General features: G+C 49.9%; 3 protein-coding genes across 7 annotated transcripts; 2 read left to right on the top strand and 1 right to left on the bottom strand.

The window, feature by feature from the left end:
- The first annotated feature begins 662 nt into the window (after positions 1-662).
- On the top strand, positions 663-10,670 carry slc24a4a (solute carrier family 24 member 4a). 2 transcript variants are annotated; one of them, XM_062469645.1, is made up of 17 exons: positions 663-831; positions 3,815-3,891; positions 4,034-4,108; positions 4,215-4,299; positions 4,447-4,550; positions 5,630-5,704; positions 5,796-5,821; positions 5,921-5,974; positions 6,065-6,210; positions 7,117-7,286; positions 7,399-7,546; positions 7,805-7,971; positions 8,067-8,181; positions 8,333-8,445; positions 8,695-8,760; positions 9,046-9,215; positions 9,942-10,670. In XM_062469645.1, exons 1-16 carry the CDS (start codon positions 780-782, stop codon positions 9,196-9,198), a joined length of 1,626 nt encoding a protein of 541 aa, XP_062325629.1. In that variant the 5' UTR covers positions 663-779; the 3' UTR covers positions 9,199-9,215; positions 9,942-10,670. The 2 variants fall into 2 exon arrangements, with proteins under 2 accessions (XP_062325629.1, XP_062325630.1); XM_062469646.1 differs by having other exon boundaries at positions 6,065-6,153; positions 9,942-10,669.
- A 3,402-nt stretch (positions 10,671-14,072) lies between these two features.
- Positions 14,073-20,893, top strand: dglucy (D-glutamate cyclase). 4 transcript variants are annotated; one of them, XM_062469641.1, is made up of 13 exons: positions 14,073-14,204; positions 15,212-15,327; positions 16,494-16,544; positions 16,745-16,943; positions 17,263-17,413; positions 17,494-17,616; positions 17,773-17,982; positions 18,254-18,514; positions 18,599-18,698; positions 18,847-18,995; positions 19,076-19,195; positions 19,839-19,987; positions 20,187-20,893. In XM_062469641.1, exons 2-13 carry the CDS (start codon positions 15,278-15,280, stop codon positions 20,346-20,348), a joined length of 1,725 nt encoding a protein of 574 aa, XP_062325625.1. In that variant the 5' UTR covers positions 14,073-14,204; positions 15,212-15,277; the 3' UTR covers positions 20,349-20,893. The 4 variants fall into 4 exon arrangements, with proteins under 4 accessions (XP_062325625.1, XP_062325622.1, XP_062325624.1 ...); XM_062469638.1 differs by having other exon boundaries at positions 14,181-14,204; positions 16,391-16,544; XM_062469640.1 differs by lacking the exon at positions 14,073-14,204 and adding an exon at positions 14,254-14,868.
- A 1,562-nt stretch (positions 20,894-22,455) lies between these two features.
- Positions 22,456-25,412, bottom strand: LOC134026726 (ovarian cancer G-protein coupled receptor 1). Its single transcript, XM_062469650.1, has 3 exons — positions 24,850-25,412; positions 24,442-24,597; positions 22,456-24,162 (listed from the first exon to the last, which is right to left on the bottom strand). The coding sequence occupies exons 1-3, from the start codon at positions 24,988-24,990 to the stop codon at positions 23,410-23,412; spliced, it is 1,050 nt and encodes a 349-aa protein (XP_062325634.1). The 5' UTR covers positions 24,991-25,412; the 3' UTR covers positions 22,456-23,409.
- Positions 25,413-27,754: the final 2,342 nt, after the last annotated feature.

Genomic DNA, 27,754 nt, shown 5'->3' with positions numbered 1-27,754 from the left:
CTGCACCTGACGAGTAATGACCGATCAGTATCATTTGGAGGGAAGGAGGGAAGAAAAGATTTAAACACTGTTCCAATGGCCGTTTAGCTCTTCACTAGTGTGATTAGATGTTGACACTGAATATCTCCTGTCTCTCACCCACTTCTTCTCTACCCCCCACCCCCCCACCCCCCTGTCCCTCAGGTCTGGTTCACCGGCCTTGCTTTACCTCCCTCCTTAACAATCCTCCCACCCTCCCTCGCCACCTCCCTACCCCCATTCCTCACCTGCTCCCTCTCCTCACCCACCTCTCTCCCTACACTGCTCCCCCATTCCCTGTCCTTACCCCCCCACACACACACACACCCCACCCCCCTCCTCTTCCGCCTCACCTTCACCCCTGTGTTTCCCTGTCTCCCACCTCCCTCCAGATTAATAGGGGAATGTGAGGTTTAATAACCTCATTACGACTGGAGCCCAGTCATATGTCTGAAATATGCTAATCTGTCGCCGTTCTCTCTCTCTCTCTCTCTCTCTCTCTCTCTCTCTCTCTCTCTCTCTCTCTCTCTCTCTCTCTCTCTCGCTCTCTCTCGCTCTCTCTCCACTCTATTTCTCGAATTTTTCTCTCTCTTTCTGACATACACAAACACACACACATACACACATGCTTGGGGTGGAACAAATACACTCTGCTTCTTGCCTAGACTCTGAGAGTGTGTGTGTGTGTTGCAGGTCATGGGTTGGTCCTTGACACTGGCAGGAGCCTGGCAGGGACTCCTGACCTGTTGGGGCGAAGACTGATGGCGGTGGACGATGACAACGACACACTGGCCAAGAACTGTACTGAACCAGGTAGAACACACACACACACACCTGCATACACACACACATCTATACACACACACCCTCACACACCAGCACACACACGCACATTTACTCACATAAACACACAGACACACACACATTTACACAGACAAGCACACTTACACATACACATATATAGATACTCACACACACATATTTACCCATATAAATGCCCATACTGTATTTACAGTGACTGCATTCGTGTCGTGAATGTCCCTCTTGCCTCTCGTATGTTGCATGTGTGGCCTGTCCTGCATAATAGATGATGTTCAGAGTGGTTCGCTCCCTGCCATGGATGAGAGCAACTGAGAGCCCCTGACCAGCGGCAGACTATAGATAGTAACACAGCATCAGGACCACACGCTGCAGAAACACACCCAGGATGAGGAGGGGAGGCTATATTTAGAAGCACAGCACACAGTGGCTGGCAGTTGGGTGGAGAGTGGTCTATGAATACATCTGCGTCTATGAATAAAATACTAAAAGTGTAATTGTAGTTTGTTGTGATCTCATAGTTCTGTGGTTTTTTCTACTCTGGGCGCGCTTTAAAGCTGGGTCAGGTGAGGTTTGAGCTGTCAACTTTCAGCAAGAGAAGTTAGACTTCTACAGTTAGATCAAAAGAGGTTCTCCTGAGCTGGTGGGTGTTTGGTTCCATAGAGAAAGGTTGGTGGTGAGGTTGTGTAGGGGAGTAGTTGTACTGGGTTGTATGTTTGCAGCCTGGCTTGAATTTCTCTTGTGTGTGTGTTTGAGTGTATGGCCTGCCCTGTGTTCCTGGTGTGTGTATGGTGGTATTTGTGTTTGTGTGTGTGTGCGCTGCCTGGCCTGTGTTCCATGGTGTGTGTGTGTGTGTGTGTGTGTGTGTGTGCTGCATGGCCTGTGTTCATGGTGTGTGTCTGAGGGTTATCTCCCTCTGCAGTAATTATCACTGCAGCGACACTTCTAGTGGAGGACTGAGAGGAACACTGTCTGGACATGGACAGACAGACAGGTAGATGGGCAGACAGACAGACAGGTAGATGGGCAAGGAGACAGACAGACAGGTAAATGGGCAGAGAGATAGACAGACAGGCAGATGGGCAAGGAGACAAACAGATAGGCAGATGGGCAAGGAAACAAACAGACAGGTAGATGGACAGAGAGATAGACAGACAGGTTCATGGGTAGAGAGACAGAGAAAAATAGACAGGTATGCAGGTAGAAGGTCATACATGGAGATGAACAAACAGACACTGAACGGACAGGTAGATGTGGGGTGCACAGACAGTTAGATGGTCAGACAGACATGCCAGAAGAGAGGGAGTAAAAGAGGGCAACAGAGACAGTCTCCATGGTCTTCAGGGGTCAGGGTTCAGATGAAGGGTTTAAGTTTAGGATGATCTGAGAAACGACATCTGCTGTTTACCAAAAGACAATAAACAAACACACATCCAAACATGGCAACAGTAGTCAGTCATCTGTCTGTTCATGCAGTTGATTTGCATGGACAGTCCTACACTCCATACTTGTGTGTGTGTGTGTGTTATCGGCTCCATCTCATGAGCCTCTCCACCACCCTATTTGTTTTGAGGATGTTGTAGTTAAATTAGAGGTAAATGAGATGGACTAAGATCTATGTGTCAAACCATTCCTTGTATCCACACACACCACTCACACACACTCACAAACAGACTCACAGACATGCAAACATCCGGCAAACACACTCTACTGGTGGGCTGGGACAGCTGGTGGGACTGTAGAGACACAGCTTGGGTAGAGTGTGTGTGTGCCTGTGTGTGGGAGTGTGTGTCTGTGCGTGTGTGTGTTTGGCTGCCCATACTATTCCAGAGAGATTCCGTTCACAGGAGATGACCTTCTCACGTCCTCTGATTTGAGGGGAGGGAGGGGGAGTGAAGGGAAGAGAGGGATGAGGATGAGAAAGGAAAGAAGGAGAGAGAGAGGAGAAAAAAAAGGAAAAGAGAGAGGGATGGGCAAATGGATAGTGGAAACCTGATCAAGGGTACATTGTGGTACCATGAGAAATATTCCATGTGATCGACTTTGTGCCTGTAGTGGCGCAAGTGCTGAGAATGATTAGCATTGTGTACGTGTATATATGTGTGTGTATGGATGTGTGTAAACGTGTATTTGTGTATGCATGTGTACGTGCGTGTGTATGTGTGTGTTTGTATGTATGTGTGTGCTCTCTGCGTGTGTTCTCTCTGTGTGTGTGTGTGTGTTCTCTCTGTGTGAAGCTGTGATTAAAGCCTGAGTATGTCTCCTCTGTGTGCGCCTCAAGGCCATTTCCCGCATGCTGGGCTGTAGCCCAACACAAACGAGATAGGAGAGAGGGAGAGAGGAGTCTTCTAAGAGACTGTTGCCACCCATCCGTCAGTCTTTTTTCCCCGTTGTCTTCTGGTAGGCGATACCGAAGCATTCGGTCTCGCACATGCAGACTGGACAACAGTTTCTTTCCAAGGGCCATCAGGCATCTGAATGGACATTGATATGGACATTGATACACTACTCACTAGCCACTTTACACACTGTCAGCAATATTGCACTATTGCATTAAGTGTACCCCTCTGTCTCTAGGTTAGTATAGGTTTACAAGGTTAGTATAGGTTATTATGTGTATTAGAGGTATAGTATACAGTACTGTATATTGTATATTATTTTGTATATTTAGGAGGTTTATTATATTTTAGCTTATCATAGATGTAATCTATGTTAAACTGAATACTTATATGTTATGCCAGGTTGCTTTGCTTTGTCTTGTCCTAAGAATTTCAGTGCCCAGTCTGACCTTGTGTTGTTCTGCGCATCTGACAATAAAAGACTTGAACTTGAAGGGAGGAGAGGAGAGAGGGATGGAGAGAGAGTGAGTGACGGTTGAGTTGGGTTACAGGGTGTGCTGGTTTGGACTGGGTTGCGTACAATACATGTGTGTGTGGGTGTGTCAGTAGTCCAAACGAGTGTGTGTTTTGACTTGCAGCTGTCCATGAATTTCCCGAAGACATGTTCACCAACAGACAACGCACACAAGGAGCCGTGCTGATACACATTTTTGCGGTAGGAGACACGCCTGGCGCGTGTGTGTGTGTCAAACATGCCATATATGCCCCGGTAGACTGTTGTTTTAAAGATGTTATCCATCCTAATTATCCATCTTTCTCTTCTCCTTCTCCCTCTCATCTCTCTCTGTCCCTCACAGGCTCTCTACATGTTCCTGGCTCTGGCCATTGTGTGTGATGACTACTTTGTTATGTCTCTGGACAAGATCTGTGAGGTAGACCCCCTCCAGCTCATCTCCTTCCTCCCACTCCTCCTCACTACTGACTCACCACCCTGTTCTCCAATACCTCATCCTTCTCTTCCTCTCTTGTGTCCGTCAGAAACTGGACCTGAGTGAGGACGTGGCTGGTGCCACCTTTATGGCTGCTGGAAGCTCCGCCCCCGAGCTGTTTGCTTCTGTCATAGGTGAGTTCGGTCTGTCTGTCTGTCTGTGTCTCTCTTTCTGCCTTTATTTCGCTTTCTCTCTGTCTCTCTTTCTTTCTCTTAATTTCTTTATAAACCACGTTGATAATGTGTGTGTGTGTCTGTGTGTGTGTGTGTGTGTGTGTGCAGGTGTGTTTATCACCCACGGGGATGTGGGAGTGGGGACCATCGTGGGCTCAGCAGTCTTCAACATCCTGTGTATCATCGGCGTGTGTGGTATCTTCGCAGGCCAGGTGGGGGCGCTACATTCTCTGTCCCTTGCTACACTGTTCTCCTGTCACCCGTCCAACACTTTCCTCTCTACAGTACTGCCCTGTTGCTGGCTCTTCTACTAAAGGACGGGTGTTGGTGTGTGTGCTAGGGTGTGTGTGTGTAGGGAGTCAGGTGGCTGAGCGGTTAGGGAATCGGGCTAGTAATCAGAAGATTGCCGGTTCGATTCTAGGCTGTGAAAAATAACGTTGTGTCCTTGGGCAAGGCACTTCACCCTACTTGCCTCAGGGGAAATGTCCCTGTACTTACTGTAAGTTGCTCTGGATAAGAGCGTCTGCTAAATGACTAAATGTAAATGTATGCGTGTCAGTATGTGTGCGTGTGTCTGTGTCTTGAAGCTATAGTAAGTGCAGCCTGCAGCCATTAGAGTGACTTTCAGTAGGAGTTTCTTTAGATAACAGTTAGCTTGTGTCGGACGACACGACTGCACTTCACACACTTCCATCGGTCACTCCTCACAAAGCAGACTGGGATGAGCACACTGCAGGAGATCCAGAAGGCATATTCATCCTCATCCTTCATCCTCACAAAGTCAGAAAAGAAGCAGCTTTGTGTTAGACAAGAGAATTCCAAACCAATAGAATCACTCTTGCAGTCAGGCTGTTGAGAAGTCCTGCTTCCACACCCTCTGGACTGGACTTGACTGGACTAGTCAGGACTAGCCTAGACTGGATTAGTCAGGACTAGACTAGACTGGACTAGTCTGGACTAGTAAGTATGGTTTGTTGTGTAATGTAGTGTGGTGTGTGTGTGACTGAGCTGCAGACTGAACTACAGACTTAAGGCCTCTGACCTTTCGAAGTAGCACGGTAACATGACCTGGCCCACATGATAGTAGAGAGGATGACCGAGCATATACAAGGGCAAGGATGAGAGAGAGCAGAGAGAGGGAGGGAGAAAGAGAACAGGGCTTCTGTTGTCTCTGGTCTGCCACAGACCATAGACAACCCAGTGTAACATCCTTTAAACGCTGTTTACGAGGATGTTATGGAAAATTACTGTGATTGATCGATCTGATCGATCTGCCTTCTCCCCACTACAGGTGGTCTACCTGACCAAGTTTTCCGTGTTCCGGGACTCTCTCTACTACACGCTGTCTGTGGTCGCTCTGATAGCGGTAAGTCCGATCTTCCCTCGTTTTCTCTCTCCTTCTTGTTGTTGCTGTCGGGAGTCTGAAACACTCATCTGTCTCCTCCCCCTCTCCTCAGTTTATCTACGATGGAAAGATAGTGTGGTGAGTACCCTGCATTGTCTGTGTTTATGTGCGTGTGGTTTGTGTGAGGAGTGTGTGTGTGTGTGTGAGTGTAATGTGTGTCTCTGTCTGTCTGTGCAGGTGGGAGAGCCTGATTCTGGTGGTGATGTACTCTGGCTACATCATAATCATGAAGTGAGTAAAAGACACCAAATAAGACACACGGACACATTAACAAAGCACACACACACACAAACCAACCGCATGGTGTGTTTCTTGCTCCAGGTTCAACTCCCAGTTACAGAGCTACTTCTCAGGAAAGGAAGAGAAGGCACTGGCCAATGGGAATACGGCAAGCAGCGAGCTGGAGGATGGTAATGGTTGCTATGACAGCATTTGGGACGACCCTTCCACACCACTCCTCCCCCCAGGTAAAGCTACTCCGACAGGCTGGACACACCCTTGCCATGCCCCCGCCAAACCCAGGCTGAGTGCTTCTCTACTGGGACTCCAACTCTTCCAGCTCTGCCCCCAACTCCTCTGGTGGCTTCTACAGCTGGGCTCTGTTTGACTGCATACGCTCTAATCTGCTCTAGAACCCCAATCTGGAACCCTTGATCTAGAACCCTGAATCCTGGGTCTTTGATCTCTCTTTTTGGCTCCTCTTCGGTTTCCTCCTCCTTCTCCTCCTCCTTCTGCTCTTCCTCCTCCCTCTTTTCACCCCCCTTCTCCGCTCTCCTCCTCCTCCACCTCCTCCACCTCATCCTACTCCACCACCTCCTCTTCTTAAACCCCCCTCTGATTGTTTCCTTAATTTATTCTTGTGTACAGCTAACCTGTCTGTCTCTCAGCTGTAGCACAGCACTGTGATAATCTTCTCTGGGTGCCTGTCTGTGTAGCCTTACTAAACCTGCCCTGACCCCTGGCCCTGACCCCTGGCCCTGCCCTGGCCCATGGCTCTGGGCCTGCTACACCTGCTGGGTAATGTAGTCGTGTGCTGTGTTGTCTGTCAACCTGTTCTCCTTTTGATATCTCTCTCAATCACTCAAATATCAGGTACTATGTGTGTGTGTGTATGTGTGTGTGTGTCACTCAAGCGATTGATGAGGCCATCTGTCAGTTTGCACAGGGGTCTTGAACTCGGCTGCTGTCACGCTGTCTCTCTCCTGACACACCCTGTTACGTGTGTGCGTCAATGTGTGTGCCTGCACACTTGTGCCTGTCTGTGTGAATGCTCGTGTGTCCCTGTGCGTGTGTGCGAATGCTCGTGTGTCCCTGTGCGTGTGTGCGAATGCTTGTGTGTCCCTGTGCGTGTGTGTGTGCGTTTGTCTCTCCAGTGAAGCCTGCCAAGTCGTACAGCAGGGGCTCAGTGGTGATGGTGGATGAGATGATCAGCTCCAGTCCGCCACACTACCGCTTCCCAGAGGCGGGACTACGCGTGATGATAACCAATCACTTTGGACCTAAGACACGCCTCCGCATGGCCAGCCGATTGATCATCAACGAGGTAGGATCATCCTCATGTCACTGTGGGAATGAGGCTTCACCAATAACGTTTGACTGAGTGTGTGTGTGTTTGTGTTGATGTGTGTGTGTGTGTGTGTGTGGTGTGTTTTCAGCAACAGAGACTGGTGCAGGCGTCCAACGGTGACACCACCATGGTGCTGGACGGTAAAACAGAAACGCTGGAGAACGGAGGCGTGGCGGAGGATAAACCTGCCGAGGAGGGGGAGGAGGTGGGACTGGCCTCCCCCTTTACTGTCCCTGGTGAGGAGGGAGGAGGGGAGGGGAGGGGGAGGGAGGAGGGGAAGGAGAGGAGAGGAGAGGAGGGGAAGGAGAGGAGGGGAGGGGAAGGAGAGGAGGGGAGGGGGAGGAGAGAGGGAGGGAGATAGGGAGGGAGGAGAGTCGAGAAGGGGGAAGGGAGGAGGGAGGGAGGGGGAGTGAGAGTGACTTGAATGGCCAAACTGAGAGTATCAGAGCAGCAGCACGTCTCCTCTTACCACAATGCTGCTCGTGTCCCTCTAGGGGGCGCCATGGAGCGCGTGAAGTGGCTGCTGTGCTGGCCCGTCCTGTTGCTGCTGTACCTGACGGTGCCGGACTGTGCCAAACCGCGCTGGGAGCGCTGCTTCCTGCTCTCCTTCTTCCTCTCCACTGTCTGGATCGCCATCTTCTCCTACTTCATGGTCTGGATGGTGAGTGGGTGATGCTGGGTGGAGGGAGGAAGGTTTCGGGGGTGGTTTGTCGCTCAGGATTCTCTGTTTTGTCCTGTGTGTGTGTGTGTGTGCAGGTGACTATCATAGGCTTCACTCTGGGTATTCCTGATGTGATCATGGGCATCACGTTCCTGGCAGCGGGCACCAGTGTTCCTGACTGCATTGCCAGTCTCATAGTCGCCAGGCAAGGTAGGGGACGCCCCCGGTCACCCCCACCATGACCCCACTCCACCACCCACTCCTCTCTCACATGCTCTCTCTTTCTCTTTCTTATTTTCTCTCTCACACACACATCCTAATTGGTTTCATAATCTTTATATGTGTGTGTGTGTGTGTGCAGGTCTCGGGGACATGGCTGTGTCCAACACCATAGGCAGTAATGTGTTTGATATCCTGGTGGGTCTGGGCGTACCCTGGGCCATCCAGACTATGGCTGTGGACTACGGCTCCGAGGTATTGGAACACACACCCCTCTGCTGCTCTGCCCTGCTGCTCTGCCCTGCTACACTGACCTGCTACACTGACCTGTGCGTGTGATGTGTGTGTGTGTGTGACGTGTGTGTGTGACGTGTGTGTGTGACGTGTGTGTGTGTGACGTGTGACGTGTGTCTGTGATGTCTATGTGTTTGTGTGTGTGTGTGAATTGTGTGTGTCTGTGACGTGTGTGATGTGTGTGTGTTTGACGCGTGTGTGTGTGTCCAGGTGATGATCAACAGCAGAGGGCTGGTGTATTCTGTCGTGCTGCTCCTGGGATCTGTGGCTCTCACTGTAAGTACACATGGTTCACCCTGTGGAGCACGTCTGGGTACTATGCGTGTGTGTACAGTATTTCAGTTTTGGTATGCTGTTTACAATAATCATCATAATGTGTTCATAGAAGATTTTATGACGCACTTTTATCCAAAGCAACATGGGGGGGGGGGGGGGGGGGGGGGATAAAACCATAAATCTCTTGATCTGCAGTCAAATGTTTGCACTACCACTGAGCTATTCTCTATCCTCTGTCTCTTCTGCTCACCTCCAACCCCCGCCCCCCCCCCCTCCTCCCCCCAGGTGCTGGGCATCCATGTGAATGGCTGGAGGCTGGACCTGAGGCTGGGGGTGTACGTGTTGGTCCTGTACGCAGTCTTCCTCTGCTTCTCCATCCTCATCGAGTACAACGTGTTCACCTTCGTCAACCTGCCCATGTGTCTGGAGCCGCTGTAGCCGGGGGAGGGGGCCGGGTGAGGAGGGGGCCGGGTGAGGAGGGGGCCGGGTGAGGAGGGGGCCGGGTGAGGAGGGGGCCGGCTGGGGAGGGGCGGCAGGTTAGGAGGGAGGTACAAAGCCAATCGCTTACTTCGTACGGTTATGAGGCCCCTGTATACACACACACACCTTGGTTTTAAAACACACATTTTTAAGCACACACTAGCCTATTCCCTCCCTACCCCCTCTCCCCGAACAACTTAATTAAATGCAATTAATTCGAGTGAATTCGATCATACACAAATATTCACACACATACCCATAACCCCCCCCCATTCTTACACTGCTGACCTAGGGTTGTGTTTCTGGATCTAGGGTGTATGAGTTTCCATCGTAATAGATGTTTCAGTTCTTCCTCTGTTTCCAGCAGAGGGAGACTTTCTCCCACTGACTCTTACTGGCCCACTGTGTGAAACTGCACTTCAGCACTGGGCTTATCCTGTGTGTTTGTGAGAGGGCTGGCAGATGGGGGGACTCAGTAATACAGAACCCCCTCCCTTCCCTCTCTACCCCTGTGGCATGGGGTGATGAGGTCAAAGTGACTATGGAACTGCATGGTGGTAGATGATGTCATCAGGAGGCGCCCAGCCTCGCGTCAACAACTTGCTGTCTGACTTTCTGGCTCCCTCTCGCAGTCCAGGGTGCACATCTGTTGGGGGTCCGCTTCTTGTGTAGATATGTTACATACTTCCTGTCTCTTTAAGATCTATACCAATGCATGCTGGGATGCATGCAAACCTCCTGATTATGGCAGCTAAAGAGTCACTCCGCCCTCTTGACCTCTCACCTCCACAACCTCGTCCAGGAACAGGAGGGTACGAAATCTGTGTCGGTGTCCGTGGTAACTGTTGTTGGATGTTGCTGTTGCGTGTTGCAAAGTACTGTGGCTGTGTCCGTGTCGGAAGACAGTTGTTGGCGTGTTCTGTGTCTTATTTAAACATGTTACATGTAACTGACATGTATGCAACCTCTAAAGTAGAGGAATGGTTTCCATGTGAATATGCACCTGAGGTGAGTAAGAATGCTGTTACAAAAGCTGCTGATATGCTGCTGCTTACACACACACACACACACACTTTTTCACACACACAAACGATCAGATTTACACACACACACACACACACACTTGTCAACTCTTTTCTCCCTGTCCCATGATTACGGATGGTGACACAGACACTGGTTTACAGTCCATCTGACACAGTGTCCCAGACTAGGGACAAGTCAGCACTGTCGCAGACAGAGGGTGTATTCCTCACACTGACACACTGCTAGCTTCTCTCTCCTGACAGAGTCTTCTTTTCCAAAACACTTAGACAGTCTCTTGAGTGTTTTCTGTTCCACACACCGAGGTCCTGTTAGGTGTTCTCTTCCTTCTGGTGCTGGACACCACCCCACCTGGAGCCTGCTAGGGCTCCCTGCTAGGGCTCCCTGCTACGGCTCCCTGCTAGGGCTCCCTGCTAGGGCTCCCTGCTAGGGCCTCCTGCTAGGGCCCCCTGCTCGGACTCCCTGCTCGGACTCCCTGCTAGGGCCTCCTGCTAGGGCCTCCTGCTAGGGCTCCCTGCTACGGCTCCCTGCTAGGGCTCCCTGCTACGGCTCCCTGCTAGGGCCTCCTGCTAGGGCCTCCTGCTAGGGCTCCCTGCTACGGCTCCCTGCTAGGGCTCCCTGCTAGGGCTCCCTGCTAGGGCCCCCTGCTAGGGCCTCCTGCTAGGGCTCCCTGCTAGGGCTCCCTGCTAGGGCTCCCTGCTAGGGCCTCCTGCTAGGGCTCCCTGCTAGGGCCCCCTGCTAGGGCTCCCTGCTAGGGCCTCCTGCTAGGGCTCCCTGCTAGGGCTCCCTGCTAGGGCTCCCTGCTAGGGCTCCCTGCTAGGGCTCCCTGCTAGGGCCTCCTGCTAGGGCTCCCTGCTAGGGCTCCCTGCTAGGGCTCCCTGCTAGGGCTCCCTGCTAGGGCTCCCTGCTAGGGCCTCCTGCTAGGGCTCCCTGCTCGGACTCCCTGCTAGGGCCTCCTGCTAGGGCTCCCTGCTCGGACTCCCTGCTAGGGCCTCCTGCTAGGGCCCCCTGCTCGGACTCCCTGCTCGGACTCCCTGCTAGGGCCTCCTGCTAGGGCCTCCTGCTAGGGCTCCCTGCTACGGCTCCCTGCTAGGGCTCCCTGCTACGGCTCCCTGCTAGGGCTCCCTGCTAGGGCTCCCTGCTAGGGCTCCCTGCTAGGGCTCCCTGCTAGGGCCCCCTGCTAGGGCCTCCTGCTAGGGCTCCCTGCTAGGGCTCCCTGCTAGGGCTCCCTGCTAGGGCTCCCTGCTAGGGCTCCCTGCTAGGGCCTCCTGCTAGGGCCCCCTGCTCGGACTCCCTGCTCGGACTCCCTGCTAGGGCCTCCTGCTAGGGCCTCCTGCTAGGGCTCCCTGCTAGGGCTCCCTGCTAGGGCCTCCTGCTAGGGCTCCCTGCTCGGACTCCCTGCTCGGACTCCCTGCTAGGGCCTCCTGCTAGGGCTCCCTGCTAGGGCTCCCTGCTAGGGCTCCCTGCTAGGGCCTCCTGCTAGGGCCTCCTGCTAGGGCCTCCTGCTAGGGCCTCCTGCTAGGGCCTCCTGCTAGGGCTCCCTGCTAGGGCCTCCTGCTAGGGCTCCCTGCTAGGGCTCCCTGCTAGGGCCTCCTGCTAGGGCCTCCTGCTAGGGCCTCCTGCTAGGGCTCCCTGCTAGGGCCTCCTGCTAGGGCCTCCTGCTAGGGCCTCCTGCTAGGGCTCCCTGCTAGGGCTCCCTGCTAGGGCCTCCTGCTAGGGCTCCCTGCTAGGGCTCCCTGCTAGGGCTCCCTGCTAGGGCTCCCTGCTAGGGCTCCCTGCTAGGGCCTCCTGCTAGGGCCCCCTGCTCGGACTCCCTGCTCGGACTCCCTGCTAGGGCCTCCTGCTAGGGCCTCCTGCTAGGGCTCCCTGCTAGGGCTCCCTGCTAGGGCCTCCTGCTAGGGCTCCCTGCTCGGACTCCCTGCTCGGACTCCCTGCTAGGGCCTCCTGCTAGGGCTCCCTGCTAGGGCTCCCTGCTAGGGCTCCCTGCTAGGGCCTCCTGCTAGGGCCTCCTGCTAGGGCCTCCTGCTAGGGCCTCCTGCTAGGGCTCCCTGCTAGGGCCTCCTGCTAGGGCTCCCTGCTAGGGCTCCCTGCTAGGGCCTCCTGCTAGGGCCTCCTGCTAGGGCCTCCTGCTAGGGCTCCCTGCTAGGGCCTCCTGCTAGGGCCTCCTGCTAGGGCCTCCTGCTAGGGCTCCCTGCTAGGGCTCCCTGCTAGGGCCTCCTGCTAGGGCTCCCTGCTAGGGCCTCCTGCTAGGGCCTCCTGCTAGGGCCTCCTGCTAGGGCCTCTTGCTAGGGCTCCCTGCTAGGGCTCCCTGCTAGGGCTCCCTGCTAGGGCCTCCTGCTAGGGCCTCCTGCTAGGGCCTCCTGCTAGGGCTCCCTGCTAGGGCTCCCTGCTCAGACTCCCTGCAGACACATTATCTGGAGTTTTCTATTCCACTCCACAATTTCTCAAGTTCTGACTCCTTGCAGGTAGTCTCCTGTGTTTCACATCCCCTCTCTTCTGAATAGAGCTGTGGTTCCACGTCTAGAACATTCCCCCGTATCTGTCTGTCATGTATATATTTCAGGCTGCTCCCCTGTGTCATCTGTGTCCATAGCCGTCTGTTATCTTGTATAAAGTCACATGACCCTGAGGTTATAAGCCCACTAGGGCAGCAGTGTTCGACTGCCCCATCCCAGACACCTTAGACCTGCTCTGTTCTGATCCATTTATACCTCAGAATGCTTGGCTACAGTCTGACTCGATACCCTAGGCAACCAGGCCTACTCCCTCAGACGATCTCACCTGTGTCTGACCCCAAGGGCACAAGCTAGCAGGCTGCTCCTGGTCACCCCCCAGAGGGCTGTGTTGGAACACATACATGACGTCAGATTCTCTGACTGAATGTTTATAACATGTTTATAACCTGTCAGGTTTTCTTACTGATTTTTACAACGTGTCTGATGATGGACCTGACCGACTGTTTATAACACGTTTATAACCGGACTGATTCTTTGACAGACTGTTTGTACCCATGTTTGTAACCCTACTAATTATTTTGACTCGTGTTTTGAACATGTTTGGAACCTGTCGGGTTGACAGATTGTTTTACTAACTGTTTATTAAATGTTTATAATCTAGATGGATTATCTGATGGGCAGACTGTTTATAACATGTTTACAACCTGACAGATTATTTGACTGACTGGTGTTTAGATCCTATTTTTTACCTGACCAATTATTTGACTGACTGGTGTTTAGAAATTGTTTATAATCTGACTGATTCTTTAATTGACTGGTTGACTGGAACATATTTAGAACCTAATTATCAAACAGACATAGCTTTCTGTCTACAGTGTCACTTGATTTATCCTTAGCTCTGATCTCTGTTTAAATATAAGCAACACTTTGATAGAAACAAACCGCCTCTATTATTGACTGCACTGTACGTCAATGCATGAGCACACTCTCATCTAACACCCAGACACCCACCCTCTGCAGATGCGACTGCGTGTCATACAGAGTGAATGTGACCAGGTACACTGTAAGAATAGTGACATTGGGTCATGCATTGAAACTACATTAATATCTAGGATAGCTTATCTTCTATGGAATTCCACATTTTAAGACCTTGGTGTGTAACCTGAATGTAATGTCTTGCTATAAATGGATGTATCCAACCAATGAATTTTATTGTAAAGCAATAATCATAAAGGCATCAGATATGAAATAAATATGTATATTGTTTTATGAGTAATGATGATTATATAAATAATATTACAGACACAATAAATTATACTGTTTATAAATCCCCCCCGCTCTCGTCGTGGTGTTGTTATCTCATTCATCCCTACTGTACGAAGGTCTGTTTAATCCGTCACATGCTCCAAAACGGGTTTTTTGGTTATCGCGAGAAGACATTTTCAACAACCAAACTACTTGATAAAGGTTAGTGTGGATACAAACATCGGTTCAAACATGAATTTATATGTTGATCTGGGAAATTGCATTTAGCACTACTCAAATCGGTACTTTACAATTGCGTTGCACTTTCAGTAGCCTACGTTCTAACCCACGCACAAACAAGTAGCCTATAGATAACACGAAATAGGCTGTAGCCTACAAAAATGGTTTTGAAAATCAAAACTTTCATCAAATTCAAGCAATTCTGTGCATTTTCAACACGTGTTGCACCTTCACACAGGGTCACTACGCATTGAACGATAAACAACCATTGCGCCAACGGAAAGCTTCCTGTTCACTGGCGCGGGTGGACTTTAACCGATCTACATCGGCTCACAAGAGGTCACATATTTTGATAGCTGTTGTCAGAATATTGTAACCTGTTCAAATGTCTGAAATGTCTGACACACCAACCAAACCATCTCAGGTGACTTATCTGTCCTTGCAATGTAGAATCACAAGACAATCCCTGATCTGGTCAACATCTGGACCTGGAAACAAGAGGTCACATATTTTGATAGCTGTCAAATAAAAAATGTTTGTGAAAATAAAGTTTCGAAAGGTTGCAAAAATATTTTTTAACATCTGGACCTGCACGCCCCCTGGGGGGGGGGGGGGGGCTGCATTCATATGATTGCAAGACACGCGAGTATTAATTATCTGTATATAATCACATAGCAATGCCGTTATGCCAAATAATAGGGAGTACAAATAGGCTACATTATTGGAATTGTATCAAAAGACTCGGAGCTAGTACAAAAAAAACCCGGGGCTTAAGCCAATGGCCTGGCATACTTCGTAAAGCCACTGCTGCTTCCTGACATCCCCAGAGAGTTCCGAAAAGTAGCCTACAATATCAGTCGCACACCTGCATAGGCAAAATCCCACTTGCATTGTAAACTCTGTTCGAGATTTACGTAGGGTTTCATCATTACTGTTACATAATCATTTGATGTCTGCCCTAAATCTTATGTAATGTGGCCTGTCTCCAGGGCCTGGAATGGGATGTTGTTCCCTGCTCTGAAAGGTGTGAGCAGACCTCTCTGCTGCTTCCTCAGATGGCCTGGGAGGCTCTGGGGCAGAACTTCCACCTCCACCATGGGCTCAGGTGAGACTCACACACACACACACACACACACACATACACACACACACACACACACACACACACACACACACACACACACACACACACTGCCTAAGAGAGGAGAGCTGTTCTTGCAGGCAAACAGCAGTCTCCCACACTCTCACTCAGTAATAGAACAGTTGGTATCCATGGTAAATATTAAACTGGGATCTATAAAACTATATATAAAACACCCAAATGGACTGGAGAGTCGTGGCCTGGGCAATGTGTCATAGGTCCTTATTCAAAGCAACGTTAACCAGCGCAAGCACACCCACAGTCAGACTGTTGTAAAAAAAAAAAAAAAACGCAGAGAAGACTGTGTCTAGGTTCTCTTCAGAGAGCGGTGCGTGCATGTGTGAGAGCAGTAGGAAGAGCGGTGTCTGGGCACAGTCGGGATGTCTGTCAGTGACCTGAGCCCTGCAGCTCTGAGAGCTCTGATCCGGCTGGGCATCCAAGGCCTGCAGAACACCTCTGGACTGGCCTCAGGTAGGAACCAGGGAACAGCAGAACCACACGGAGACAAGTAGGACCTGAGGACGATGCAGTTCTGAGCAGTAAGCCTACAGAGATACTTGGTTACTGTACTCAAGTATTTTTAAAGGGATTGTCTTTTTCATACAATATATAGCAAACTATACTGTTATTTCAGTCCATCTACTGTGTTACTGTATTGTTTTTACGTGATGCATTTTTGGGGGGAAATGGTCAACTCTGTTAATCAAAACAAAATAATTCAATTCCAGTATTGTACTCCAACATGGAAGTTTACCTTTAACACACTGTCACACTGTTACAGATTAACCAGTTGTGTTGTCACCAGGTGAAAAGTAACTTCCAGATGATCATTATCACTTATCATAACTGCTTCCTGTCCCGGGTGTCAAAATGTCTTCTTACAGGTCTAGTTACAGATTGTGTGACAGTTGGGCCTTGTCTGAGATTTTGCAGTTGTGCCAGCATAAATTATGTTTGCTTGACAATGTTTTGGACCAGACTTTATTGGGCATTTTCTAACATTGTGTTGGTTCTATATGGTTGCTAGGATATGTGCAGGCCAATGTGGTCATATTGCCCAGCAGCCTCGCTGATGACTTTGAAGCGTTCTGCCGGGCTAACCCCGCACCCCTGCCTCTCCTCCACCGCAGCCCACCGGGAGACTGGGGCTGCCCACCGCTCGCGAACCAAACAGACATCAGGTAGGGAGGGAAGGATGGATGAGTGAGTGAGGAGGGTCGGATAGATGGATAACAGACAGGCAAGCAGATTGGTGGTCATATAAGCCTGTTATCCTTGCAGCTCAACTTCACCTCTGCTCCACCCGTCCTTGAACTCTGTGAATAATTGAACGGCAGTGTCTGGCGCGTTCAACATGAGTGTGTGTGTCCGTCTCCTCTAGAACCGACTGTCCCCAGTACAACGTGTATGAGGGCGGCGTTCTGGCCTGCAGGGTGTCCAGTCTGCAGCCGTACACGCTGCAGCTGCAGCAGATGGTCAGCTTCTACCTGGGCTGCAGCTTCAGCTTTGAGAGGAGCCTGCAGGCAGCTGGGGTTCCTGTCCGCAACATCCAACAGCATCGCAACGTCTCCATGTACAGGGTCAGCATCACAAGGTCACGCTATACATTCATCCACCTGATGGATGGATGGTCTACAAGCAGATGGTCTAATTCCATCACCTTAATATTGTGTCTTATATCTAAAGTCAATCCAATATGTTTTGGGTGTGTATATGTGTGTGTGTATGTGTGTGTATGTGTGTGTATGTGTGTGTTTGTGTATATTTGTGTGTGTATATGTGTGTGTGTGTATATGTGTGTGTATATGTGTGTGTATATGTGTGTGTGTGTGTGTGTATATGTGTGTATATGTGTGTATATGTGTGTGTCTGTGTATGTGTATATGTGTGTGTGTTTAGACCTCATTGCTATGTGCAGGAGGGGGGCCGTTCCAGTGCCCTCTGGTGGTGACTATGAGACCTGTTCCTGCAGACAAGCTGGACCTTGTGGCCCAGTGTACACACCTCACCCCCCAGGCCCATGGGGCGCCAATACACATAGGAGAACCCGGTACACACACTCACACACAGACACACACAGCCACACACATACACACAAAGCTTATACTAGTTTCCTGTATATTTCCACAGCTCTGTTGGGGATCCAGGATGTGGGTAAGCCAGCCTATGGGGACAGTGTGGAGGCGGAGCCTGGTGACGTGACAGTGTTCTGGGCCTGTGGCATTACAGGAGTAGAGGCAGTGCTTAGCTGCAGTAAGTTTTGCTGACACTGAACTAAATAATTCATTCATTCTTACATGAAACACAGTTTTATCCAATATGAACTTCTCACTGTGGTGCAGAACGTGTAGTAACACAAGCCCTGTGTGTGTGTGTGTGTGTGTGTGTGTGTTTGTGTGTGTTCTCCAGAGCCCTCTCTGGCGTTCACCCACTCCCCAGGGTCCATGTTCATCACCGACCTGCCTGACCCCTCCTCCTCCGACCCCCCCACGACCCCCCAGTTGGATCAATCCCCGCTCACCTTCCTCATCTCCCAGCAGCCTCTGCTCTACAGCATGGCGTCAGGGGCAGCGGTCCAACCTATACGCACCTTGGAGAGACTGATAGGGGAGGACCCAGGTAACCCATCAACAACCCCTCGACTCCTCCCCCTGACTTCTCCCCCTCTCTCTGTCTCTCTCATTACATTATGACGTTATGTTACATGCAGGGGTCTGGGGCCGATTCCGGGCCAGGGCCATTTCACGCATGTCTTTCTCTCTCTCCCTGCCTTTTCTGTCACTCTCTCACTGTCTCTGTCAAAAAAAACAAAGCAGGAAAAAAGCTTAAGTTACATTATAACATTACATGACATAACACGACGGGAACCTCTCCTCTCCTGCCTCCCCAGGCGAGAGGGGAATCCAGGTGTTGTTCATCCAGGACGAGCTGCTGCGCTCCTGCCTGTCTCTCTCCCACTCCTCCTCCGTTCTGATCACCACCGGCTTCCCCACACACCACACCCTGAACCCCCCTGACGAAACCGACGGCCCCCCGGGGGCCATCGCCATGGCAGCCACCCTCCTGGCCCTCGGCAAGCAGGTCACCATGGTGACGGATCAGCGCGCCTTGGACATGAACGAGGCGATTGTGGAGGAGGCGGTGAGGAGAGGTGTGTGTTTTTAAGAGGTAGGGTGTGTGTGAGTGTCCCACCTCTCTCCCGTATTGTCTGACGTGGTCTTACCTGTGCCCTCAGGGGTGATCAAGACTGCCTTCCCATTGGTCACTTTCCAGAACACCGGCCCAGAGTCGGCCATACACTTCCTGTGTCATGATGGAGACCCAACCAGACCTAGGTAACAACACACACACGTAAAAACAGTACACACACATATTGTATACATATACACATTCACACACCCAGCGTTTGCTCAATGAATACATTACATTGTATCGTATACAGTCTTTACTCTGTGGACAGCCTCCCCTGTGTGTGCTGTGCAGGTATGACCACCTGGTGGCGATAGAGCGCAGCGGTCGCGCTGCAGACGGCAACTATTACAACATGAGAGGAATCAACATCAAACACCTGGTCGACCCCGTAGACGACCTGTTCATAGCTGCCAGCAACATCCCTGGCATCACCACCACAGGTACACACACACACACACATGCACACAAACAGAAGATCCATGTTGATTTAATATGCGATGTGTGTGTATGTGTTTCCCAGGTATTGGTGATGGGGGTAACGAGCTGGGCATGGGGAAGGTAAAGGAGGCGGTTCGGGCACACATGCCGAACGGAGCGCTGATCGCCTGTGACGTGGCAGCAGATTTCGCCATCACTGCAGGTTTAGACACAACTCTGTCTGGCATTTCCAGTCCACAGCATAGGGAAACCTACCCGACCACGCTTAACTTTGAGTCATACATGGATAGCAGAAGCGCTTGTGGTTTCCTGTGGTTGTGTCAGACCAGAAGAAAACCTGACCCTGTTCATGAGAGTTGACCCTAACCTGACTCGCTGGATGGTTTGTTGCACATGTCCATCTGGGAAGTCGTCCATCTGGGAAGTCGTCTTTAGGACGGTTTGCAAAAGGGCAGGCACTTAAAAAAATTAATACTTGGGAGGTGAATGGATAAACCATCTGTCTATCATCGTCTATCACGGGCTAACTTCAACCATGCTCATGTCTGCCAGTAGTTCCTCATAGGACTCTGATTGGTCCGAACGACTGTGGTTCAGACACAAATGGATCACATGGAGATTGGCGAGATGGATTCTCATGTGGCCATGATCTGACAAAGTTAGTTTGACCCCAATCAACTGCCAAGTGTATTTGTTTAGTTTAATTTTTTAAAGTGCCTACTCTTTTACAAACAGTTTCCAAGGACAAATTCCCAGATGGTTATGTGTAACTAACCATTTGTTGATGTCAGGTTAGAGAGTTGTTTGTGTGTGTTTGAGCCCTCACCAGCATCTCTGTCCTGTAGGAGTGTCTAACTGGGGAGGCTACGCGGTGGCCTACGGCCTCTACATCCTCAGCCTCTGTCCCATCCACCAGCGCTACCTCCACAAGGGTCTGGAACCAACACCCTCCCCCACCCAGGGCCTGGAGAGCAGCCTGCCCTCCATAACTAAGGTACAACCCCCCCCCCCCCAGACCCAGCCTAGCTCTGTACAGGAGTTAGAACTTCCAGAACCCTATCTTATCTCAGGTGGAGACAGGTTAACTAAGTGTAACTGTCGTTGTTAAACTTGGAGCTCATCTTTCTCTACTACCTAACTGATGATTTGATCACTGCTGTGCCCTGCTACCTGCCCCTCCCCCTTCTCTTCAGGAGGAGGAGATGTTGGCAATCCTGGTCAAGTTTGGCGTGCGCAGCGGGAAGACAGCCAATCTGGGAATGGAGGTGGACGGGTTGACCTTTCACCCCACGCACTCTGACCTTATCGCCCGCCTACGCGACTGCACCCTCACACACACAAACACACACACCTAACAAACACACTCTATATACCTGTGTGAGAATGCTGTTATGTGTCTAATTATGTCTGATGTGTGGGTGTGTGTGTGTGTGAAACACTAGAAAGACTCAGAGCAGCAATCAGCAAGTGCTAAAAGGGAAGTTTAGAGAGAGAGAGATATTTTCATCAAGATGATTGGACCCAAATACTGACACACCACTCATACATTCACACACTCTGAGTGCCTGTGGTTGATGATGTTATTTCCTGTTTTTTTCTGTCTGACCTAAAGGCCAGGGAGCAACACAGTGCAGTCCTCTAGCGGTGAGGTTATTGCATGTGTGTGTGGGTGTGTGAGAGGGAGAGATGCTGCCTTGGTTACCTTTCACAATTGTTCCTTCACCACAAGTGAGTGGGCAAAACACTTAAAAAGTAGAACAACCTGTAATCTATCACACACACATAATCAACACACTTGACACACTCGTACTCACACACAATTGACAAACACATGCCTGGATCATGACACTGTGCGGTAATCCAGATTGTGATTCAGTAATAAAACAGAGATTGTGAATGTATCAGATGTATTCTAAATCTAGAAGTGTTGATTGTACACAACTGTCCAATCACGCTCAGACTGGCCGCTGATTCGTTGGAGATGCCCGTGCTTTTTTTTTTTTTTCTTCCCTTACTGCTCGGTCAGAATCCGGACTGAAGCTCCACGTATGGAAGTGTTTTTGAATAAAGGAACGGAGGTGTGGTTCAGTGGTTAGAGCTTTCATTAGAACACACACCTGCTGTGATCCTGTGTCTGGTTACTCCAGCTCTGGAGTAACAGACAGACAGACCAGAGGGCTGGCATTCCTGTCTGGTGAACAATGTGTTGCTACTCGCTGGATGCTGTTACTGTCTCATCTGTTGTGCACTACGGGGGCCGAGGTACGGGGGCCACGGTACGGGGGCCGCGATACGGGGCCCGCGGTACGGGGGCCGCGGTACAGGGGGCCACGGTACAGGGGGCCACGGTACGGGGCCACGGTACGGGGGCCGCGGTACGGGGGCCATGCCAGGATGTGTCAAGGTTCTCCTCTGTCTGCAGGATGTTGTAATATTCCACATCACTGTTGGTAATTTACCTACTGTATTTGAGTCATTTCAGTGTCTGTATGACTGTACTCTATCCTCATGGCTATCATAGGTCCCTAAGACGCACTCAGGGACTGTCTCTGAGCGTTACTCTACACCAACTGATGACGTTTGTGTGTGTGTGACATTTGGTGAACACAGATTTCCACTGACCACAGTAAGACTAAGAAAGTAATGACATTTAACCTGACATTTCACCCCTAAACTCTCATTATAAGCCTGCTTCCTGATTTTAAGCCTGGGGTTGCCATGGTGTCCAGGGATGCTCTCATTACCAAACTAATAAACAAAAACTGGCCTTTGATTGGCCGGTTCTCCCTTCACCTGATCAGCTGTCCTATCAGCCGGCAAATTAATGATCTCCTGGGGATATCAAATAAACAACCAGTCAACGAACCAAGAACTCAGACCAATATAAACAACCCCATCACACACACACCACAACTCTCAAACACACAGCACAGCTTTCAGACACACACAATCAGATTTGTTCTCAGACACACACACACCAATCAGCTGTTGGACTCAAACACACACACACACAGGGCTTCAGTGTGTGTGTGTTTTTATGTGAGCAATATCTGCGGCCTCACAAGCACCTCATACACTAATACAGTTGAACATATGAAATGAAGAAGTTAAGTGTGTGTGCTGTTGTTCGTGTCTGGACCCAAGACACCCAGTAAAGGCGGTGAGACAAGCGAAGGCAGAGGGGAGGGCTAGGGTTAAACTCTGGAGTTTGAGTCTATAATTCCCACAGGAACATAACGCTGCATGTCATGATCCCCCTCAAGGTCTCCCTCTTTCTATTTCTATTTCCCATGTTCTCTACTTAGCTCCCTCCCTCTCTCCATCCATCCACACCCCCATCTGCCCATGTCCCTGGGCAGGTCATTACTCATAAGATTCATTAGGACCAAGGAACCAACATCTGTCACCAGCACCACACACACTAGTACATACACACACACATAAACAAGTCCAATTTGTAATTGTAGTACAGTCTGGTTTATTACATGTAAAGAGCTAGACATACAGACTGACATACAGACAGAGAGAACATGGTCCATGAAATCAAGAGTTTTTAAACACCTTAGAATGTCAGATTTATTTGGCAGCAGACCAAAGACACAAGCATACGAACAGACACGGGATTATTCACGCTCTAACACTGGTACGAATCGCTCAACCCAGGCATACTGCACAAGCATTTCTCACATTTCTCACGGAAGGTTTGTCAGAATAACTGCCAAAGGAAGGAATAAACCACAAACAAGAAGTATCTAAAGCAACAGGAAGACATCACTAAACACCTCAGAAGACCCAGCACATACTTCTTACAAAAATATACTTTCAACATAACTCCACAGGTCCATTTTGTTATATTATACTTCATAATTAGGTTAAACATCCATAGCCACGCATGGACATAAACTTATGTAAACAAAGAGGGAGGTCCTGCCCGGTGATTGGCTGGCATGAATCTACACAACCATGTCAATGGCTGATAATGAGAAAGCCAACCTCTTTCACTGGCCAGTTTGTCTCTTTGATCAATCCCATGCCTTGGCATCAGAACAAGGGATCCTGGTTAAAGTTAAGTGTATGACAGGGCAAACCAGGTGTGAGGGTTGAGTGGTACGGGACCCACACAGACACCTCAGTTAGATATGAACCTGAGATTGGAGCTCTGGTGTTTGACCAGCTACAACCAAGGGACTCGCATGCCAACATCATGGCAACGTCACGTTCCGTGAGTCTGAAGCTCAACATGGAAGTAAGTCTGAATGAGATAAACAGAAACATTATATTAGCATGTTACATAAACACTTTGACCTGATACCAACTTTCTGTCTTCCTCTCCGAAAGCATATGGACACAACCGTTGCCGTGGCCGCTGATAAGTGTGCGTGTGAGTGTAGAATGTGCGTGTGGTACCCTTGGCGCCTACATCTCCACATTGGTGGAGTGCAGCAGGGTGACCACGACGACGGCCCCGTTCTCATTGGAGGCCGCCACTTCATTGGAGTCGCTGATCTGCGGCTGGGCGGGGCTAGCCCCCCCCCGCCGCCCGCAGCAACAGCAGAGAACCCTGGCCGTGGAGCCCAGCGCCCCCTGGAGGCTGCGCTGGGCGGCCTCGCTCACAAAACAGTACAGCACGGGGTCGGCGATGCAGTTGAAGCTGGTGAGGAGCAGCGAGAAGTGGTAGTAGTTGAAGATGCTCACGATGAAGTCGCAGTCCTTCTCCAGCAGGGTGCGCACCAGCAGGAAGACGTGGTAGGGAAAGAAGCACAGCAGGAAGATCACCACCGTGCTGGTCACCAGCTGCTTGATGCGCTGCTTCTGGGCGTTCTGCGTCCCCGCGCTCTTTCCCACCGCCTTCAGGACCCGCAGGTAGGACAAGGCCAGGATGGCGAGCGGGAACAGGAAGCCCACGATGAAACGGTAGTAGTTGATCGGGTGCTCCCACAACTGCATGGGGTAGTGCTCGAAGCACACCGATTGGTTAGTCCTGTCCGTGCTCAGCTCTCTGTGGTGGAAGAAGACCACGCCCACGGCAATCTCCTTGAGCCAGATGGCGACGCTGGCAATGGCGGCAGCCTTCATGCTGCGGAGAGCGGTGAAGCGTAGCGGGTAGACCACCGCCAGGTAGCGGTCTATGGAGATGCAGCACAGGAAGCCAACACTTATGTAGATGTTCTGGGAGAGCAGGTAGACAGAGAACAGAGAGAGAGGGAAAGAGGGAGAGAGATAAAGAGGTTAAGCTCAAATAATCAACATGTCAAATGACCAAGAATAGCACATTACCTGACCTGATTATTATTAAGGTCCGGGGTTAAGAGTGAAGGGTTAGGGTCCTGGGTTCAGGGCAGAAGGGTCAGGGGCTAAAGGTCACTAGTTCTAGGTTGGATTGGTCAAGTTCCTAGGTTAAGGGTTGAAGGGGTCAGAGGTGAAGGGTCCTGGGTCGTCCTTCACTACCTGATAGAGCAGGAAGCCGCACACCTGGCAGAGCCACTCTGTGTTACGCCAGTCGTCCCCCTGGAAGATGTACTGCAGCCAGAGGGGCAGCGAGGCCAGGTACAGCAGGTCTGACAGGGTCAGCTGCAGCAGGTACACGCCCAGCTCGTTACGCACCTGCAGCGGAACACACCAGCACCACTACTCATTGGAGCAGACATTTCGTTTTTCACAATAAAAGCTCCAAGGATGAAAGGTGTTTGGTAATTTAAAAAAATTATAAGTACAAACAGATAAATAGTTAATAACAGTCAGGATAAGAACAATAAAACAATACTCTATTAACGTCAAAATACAACTAAACACCAAAGAGATGAGAACTTAAGTAAATGAAAGAACCTAACTTACAACTTAAAATACATCAGTTACCTTGAGCTGGAGCACAGCGTGGTAGAGGGAGAACACATTGGCAGGAACTCCCAGCAGCAGAACCAGTATGTAGGCCCAGGAGAACAGGTACTGGTGGATCTCATGACTGATGCTGCAGTTGATGTACTGCTTCGAATACATGGTCAACGTAGGGGGAACAACCGCATCGCCTTGCTAGCCCCGCCTACACGCGCCCTGCTGGCTGGGTGCAGCTTCTATGGTCGGTTTACACAGTAGATAGATTGCCAAGGCCATTTCATTCTGACCCAGGAGAGGCAAAGAATACCCAAACACGTACACACACACACACACACACACACACACACACACACACACACACACACACACACACATAACAGAGTTAACTCTGTTAATGCTTACATTAGAATAACAAAACATTAGAAAACTAGAGAGGGTACAATTTCTGGGTAAATTGTGGAGTGTGCTTGTGTCGGCTGCAGATAGGTCCGTTTTTTTTACTGACATTTTCCAACTGATATTTCTGTATATTTTATACAAAAATGCATAGGCCTACTTATTATTTATGATTGCATAGATTTAAAAGCATATATTTGTTGCTGCTCATTACTATTAAAAATACTGAGAGTGGTGTAGAATGAAACGGTGGTCTGGTCATTTCCCTGCAAGAGGGAATGGTGATCGGCTATATCGCAGCCTCATAGTTTAAAAGTTGCATCAAAAATTAAGAAAATGGGCAATCCGTTGCGAAAATGGTCCTAACATCTATGACTTAAACGTCCCTTAAGTTTTTCCCTTCTAGTAATATTTTCAAGCATTTAGCCCACTCATTGCATTCATTCATTCATTCATTCATAAAGAACCCCCTTTGAAACAAGCTGATTGTCACCGGCAGTATTTCAGATGGAATTGCAATCCAAACAGTACCATCTGCTAACTGAAAATATGCCCCCAAAAACGTAAATAAGCTTGACAAGTATTTAGGGGGAAATGTGTCATTCAAAACAAGCTTACTGGAAACGATCATAGTCAGTAACAATGCCAAATGCGACCATTTGGTCTCAGTCCAGAGCCATGCGTGGAGAAGTTGACCCCGGTAAATTGTATGAGCTAGCTAACTATAGACTACTGCTGTATGGGAATCGCAGGAGCTAACCATTCGAAGGGCGTACAAAAATACAGGGTGTTGATGTCACAGCCTGGAAACATACCTAGCTTCATGTTTGGCACCTACTTGGCTTTTTATGTAAAGCTAGTTAGCCTAGCTATTTCCCAGAAGTTAACGAGCTGCTAAACTAATGTTCTACTACAGGTAGTCACACGTGTGTTCGTGACGTTTGAGTCCTTAGTGACTAGCAAGTTAGCCATTGTTAGCGTCACTTTTCGCCACAAAAACTTAATTTAAGCCTAAACCCTGCAATGTAACGTAAATCCCAATACAAGCAACGCAATCGCTACCAAGACGACCAGTTTGACACCGATGTTGTCTACTATGTAGTCCAAATATTGGGATCCTTAGGGGTGCGAAAATAAATAAGAATACAAATAATAATAATATGTGAGAGAACAAAGGTTGTGCAAAGCACACCTAATAAATCTGTTAAGAGAGTTTTGCACCAGACTAGACCCATTTCCTGTGGAAGGCAGATTAACCGTCAGGGGACAGCAGTGGTAGAATGTGTCCAGGCGACGGGGGAGAGGAGCTGGGGACATTGCCCTGGTTAGTGTTATCTTTAGAGGAGCAGTGACAGGGAAAACAGAGGTCTGCAGAAACCACAGTCACATTGGCGAAGCATTATCTTCACAGCACCCCACTGTTCCATGATGTGAGTATGTGAGTGTGTCCCAGGGTCTGCGCTTATTATCAAGATTGTGTCTCAGCCCTGTGAGGAGAGAGGACAGGCCCATGGCTGTGCTGGATGATGGAGAATCTGGACCCTGCTTCTGTAGATCCCCAGGCCAGGACATCAGACAGTTGGTCCTGTCTGGACCCAGACAGTCCAGGGTACCTTGGCTTTTTTCATTCATATACAAGGATCCATTAGCTGCAGCCGTAGTGACCGCTAGTTTTCCTTGGGTCTTTCTAAGGTGAATTCTTTCTGAGCCAGGCTCACCATAGTCAAGACTGAAAAGTCAAAACATCAGTATCGTCCAATTATGTTTGATAAATATAGGCTATTGGTATTGGCCAATCATTTTATTGGTGCATCTATAGTCAAGTTAATGTTGGTCTACTCATAGGGGAGTCAGATGGCTGAGTGGTTAGGGAATCGTGCTATTAATCAGAAGGTTGCCGGTTTAATTCCCGGCTGTGAAAAATGACGTTGTGTCCTTGGGCAAAGCACTTCACCCTACTTGCCTCGGTGGAATTTCCCTGTACTTACTAAAAGTCCCTCTGTATAAGAGTGTCAGCTAAATGGGAAAGTCTTCTCATCTCTGTAAAAGGAAACCACACAGTCTCAGTTCCGTTTTTGTCAGTGATGACAGCAGATGTGTGTGCGTGTGCGTATATGTGTCCAAGGCATCACTTTTTTCAGAAACTTTACTGAACCCCTTTCCAGAGTCACTGCTGAAGGAAGGCGAGAGGAATGAGCTCATCACACAGGCTGTCAGACAGCTCTGTGTGATGCTCTGCTCTCATTCTGCATGGAGTCCCCTAAGGGCAACGTGTTCAGTATAATACAACACGCTCAGGACATGAGCAGTACAGTGTGCTTGTGTGTGTGGCACAGAACAGATACACAACACAGAACTAAATCAGATGTTCACTTTGTAAGCTAAATACAGACAGGCCTACATCATCAGAGCCCAGTGTATTCACCACATCTTCCCCCTGCAGCTCCAGAGACTGCAGACCTGCCAGGCTTCTCTAACAGTCCGAGGAGCATGGAGAAGAATTTGGGCCAGGCGCTCTGGTAACCAAGTT

This window comes from Osmerus eperlanus, chromosome 9, assembly GCF_963692335.1.
Source record: "Osmerus eperlanus chromosome 9, fOsmEpe2.1, whole genome shotgun sequence".
Lineage (NCBI taxonomy): Eukaryota > Metazoa > Chordata > Actinopteri > Osmeriformes > Osmeridae > Osmerus > Osmerus eperlanus.
This window is presented reverse-complemented; position numbering and strand designations above follow the sequence as displayed.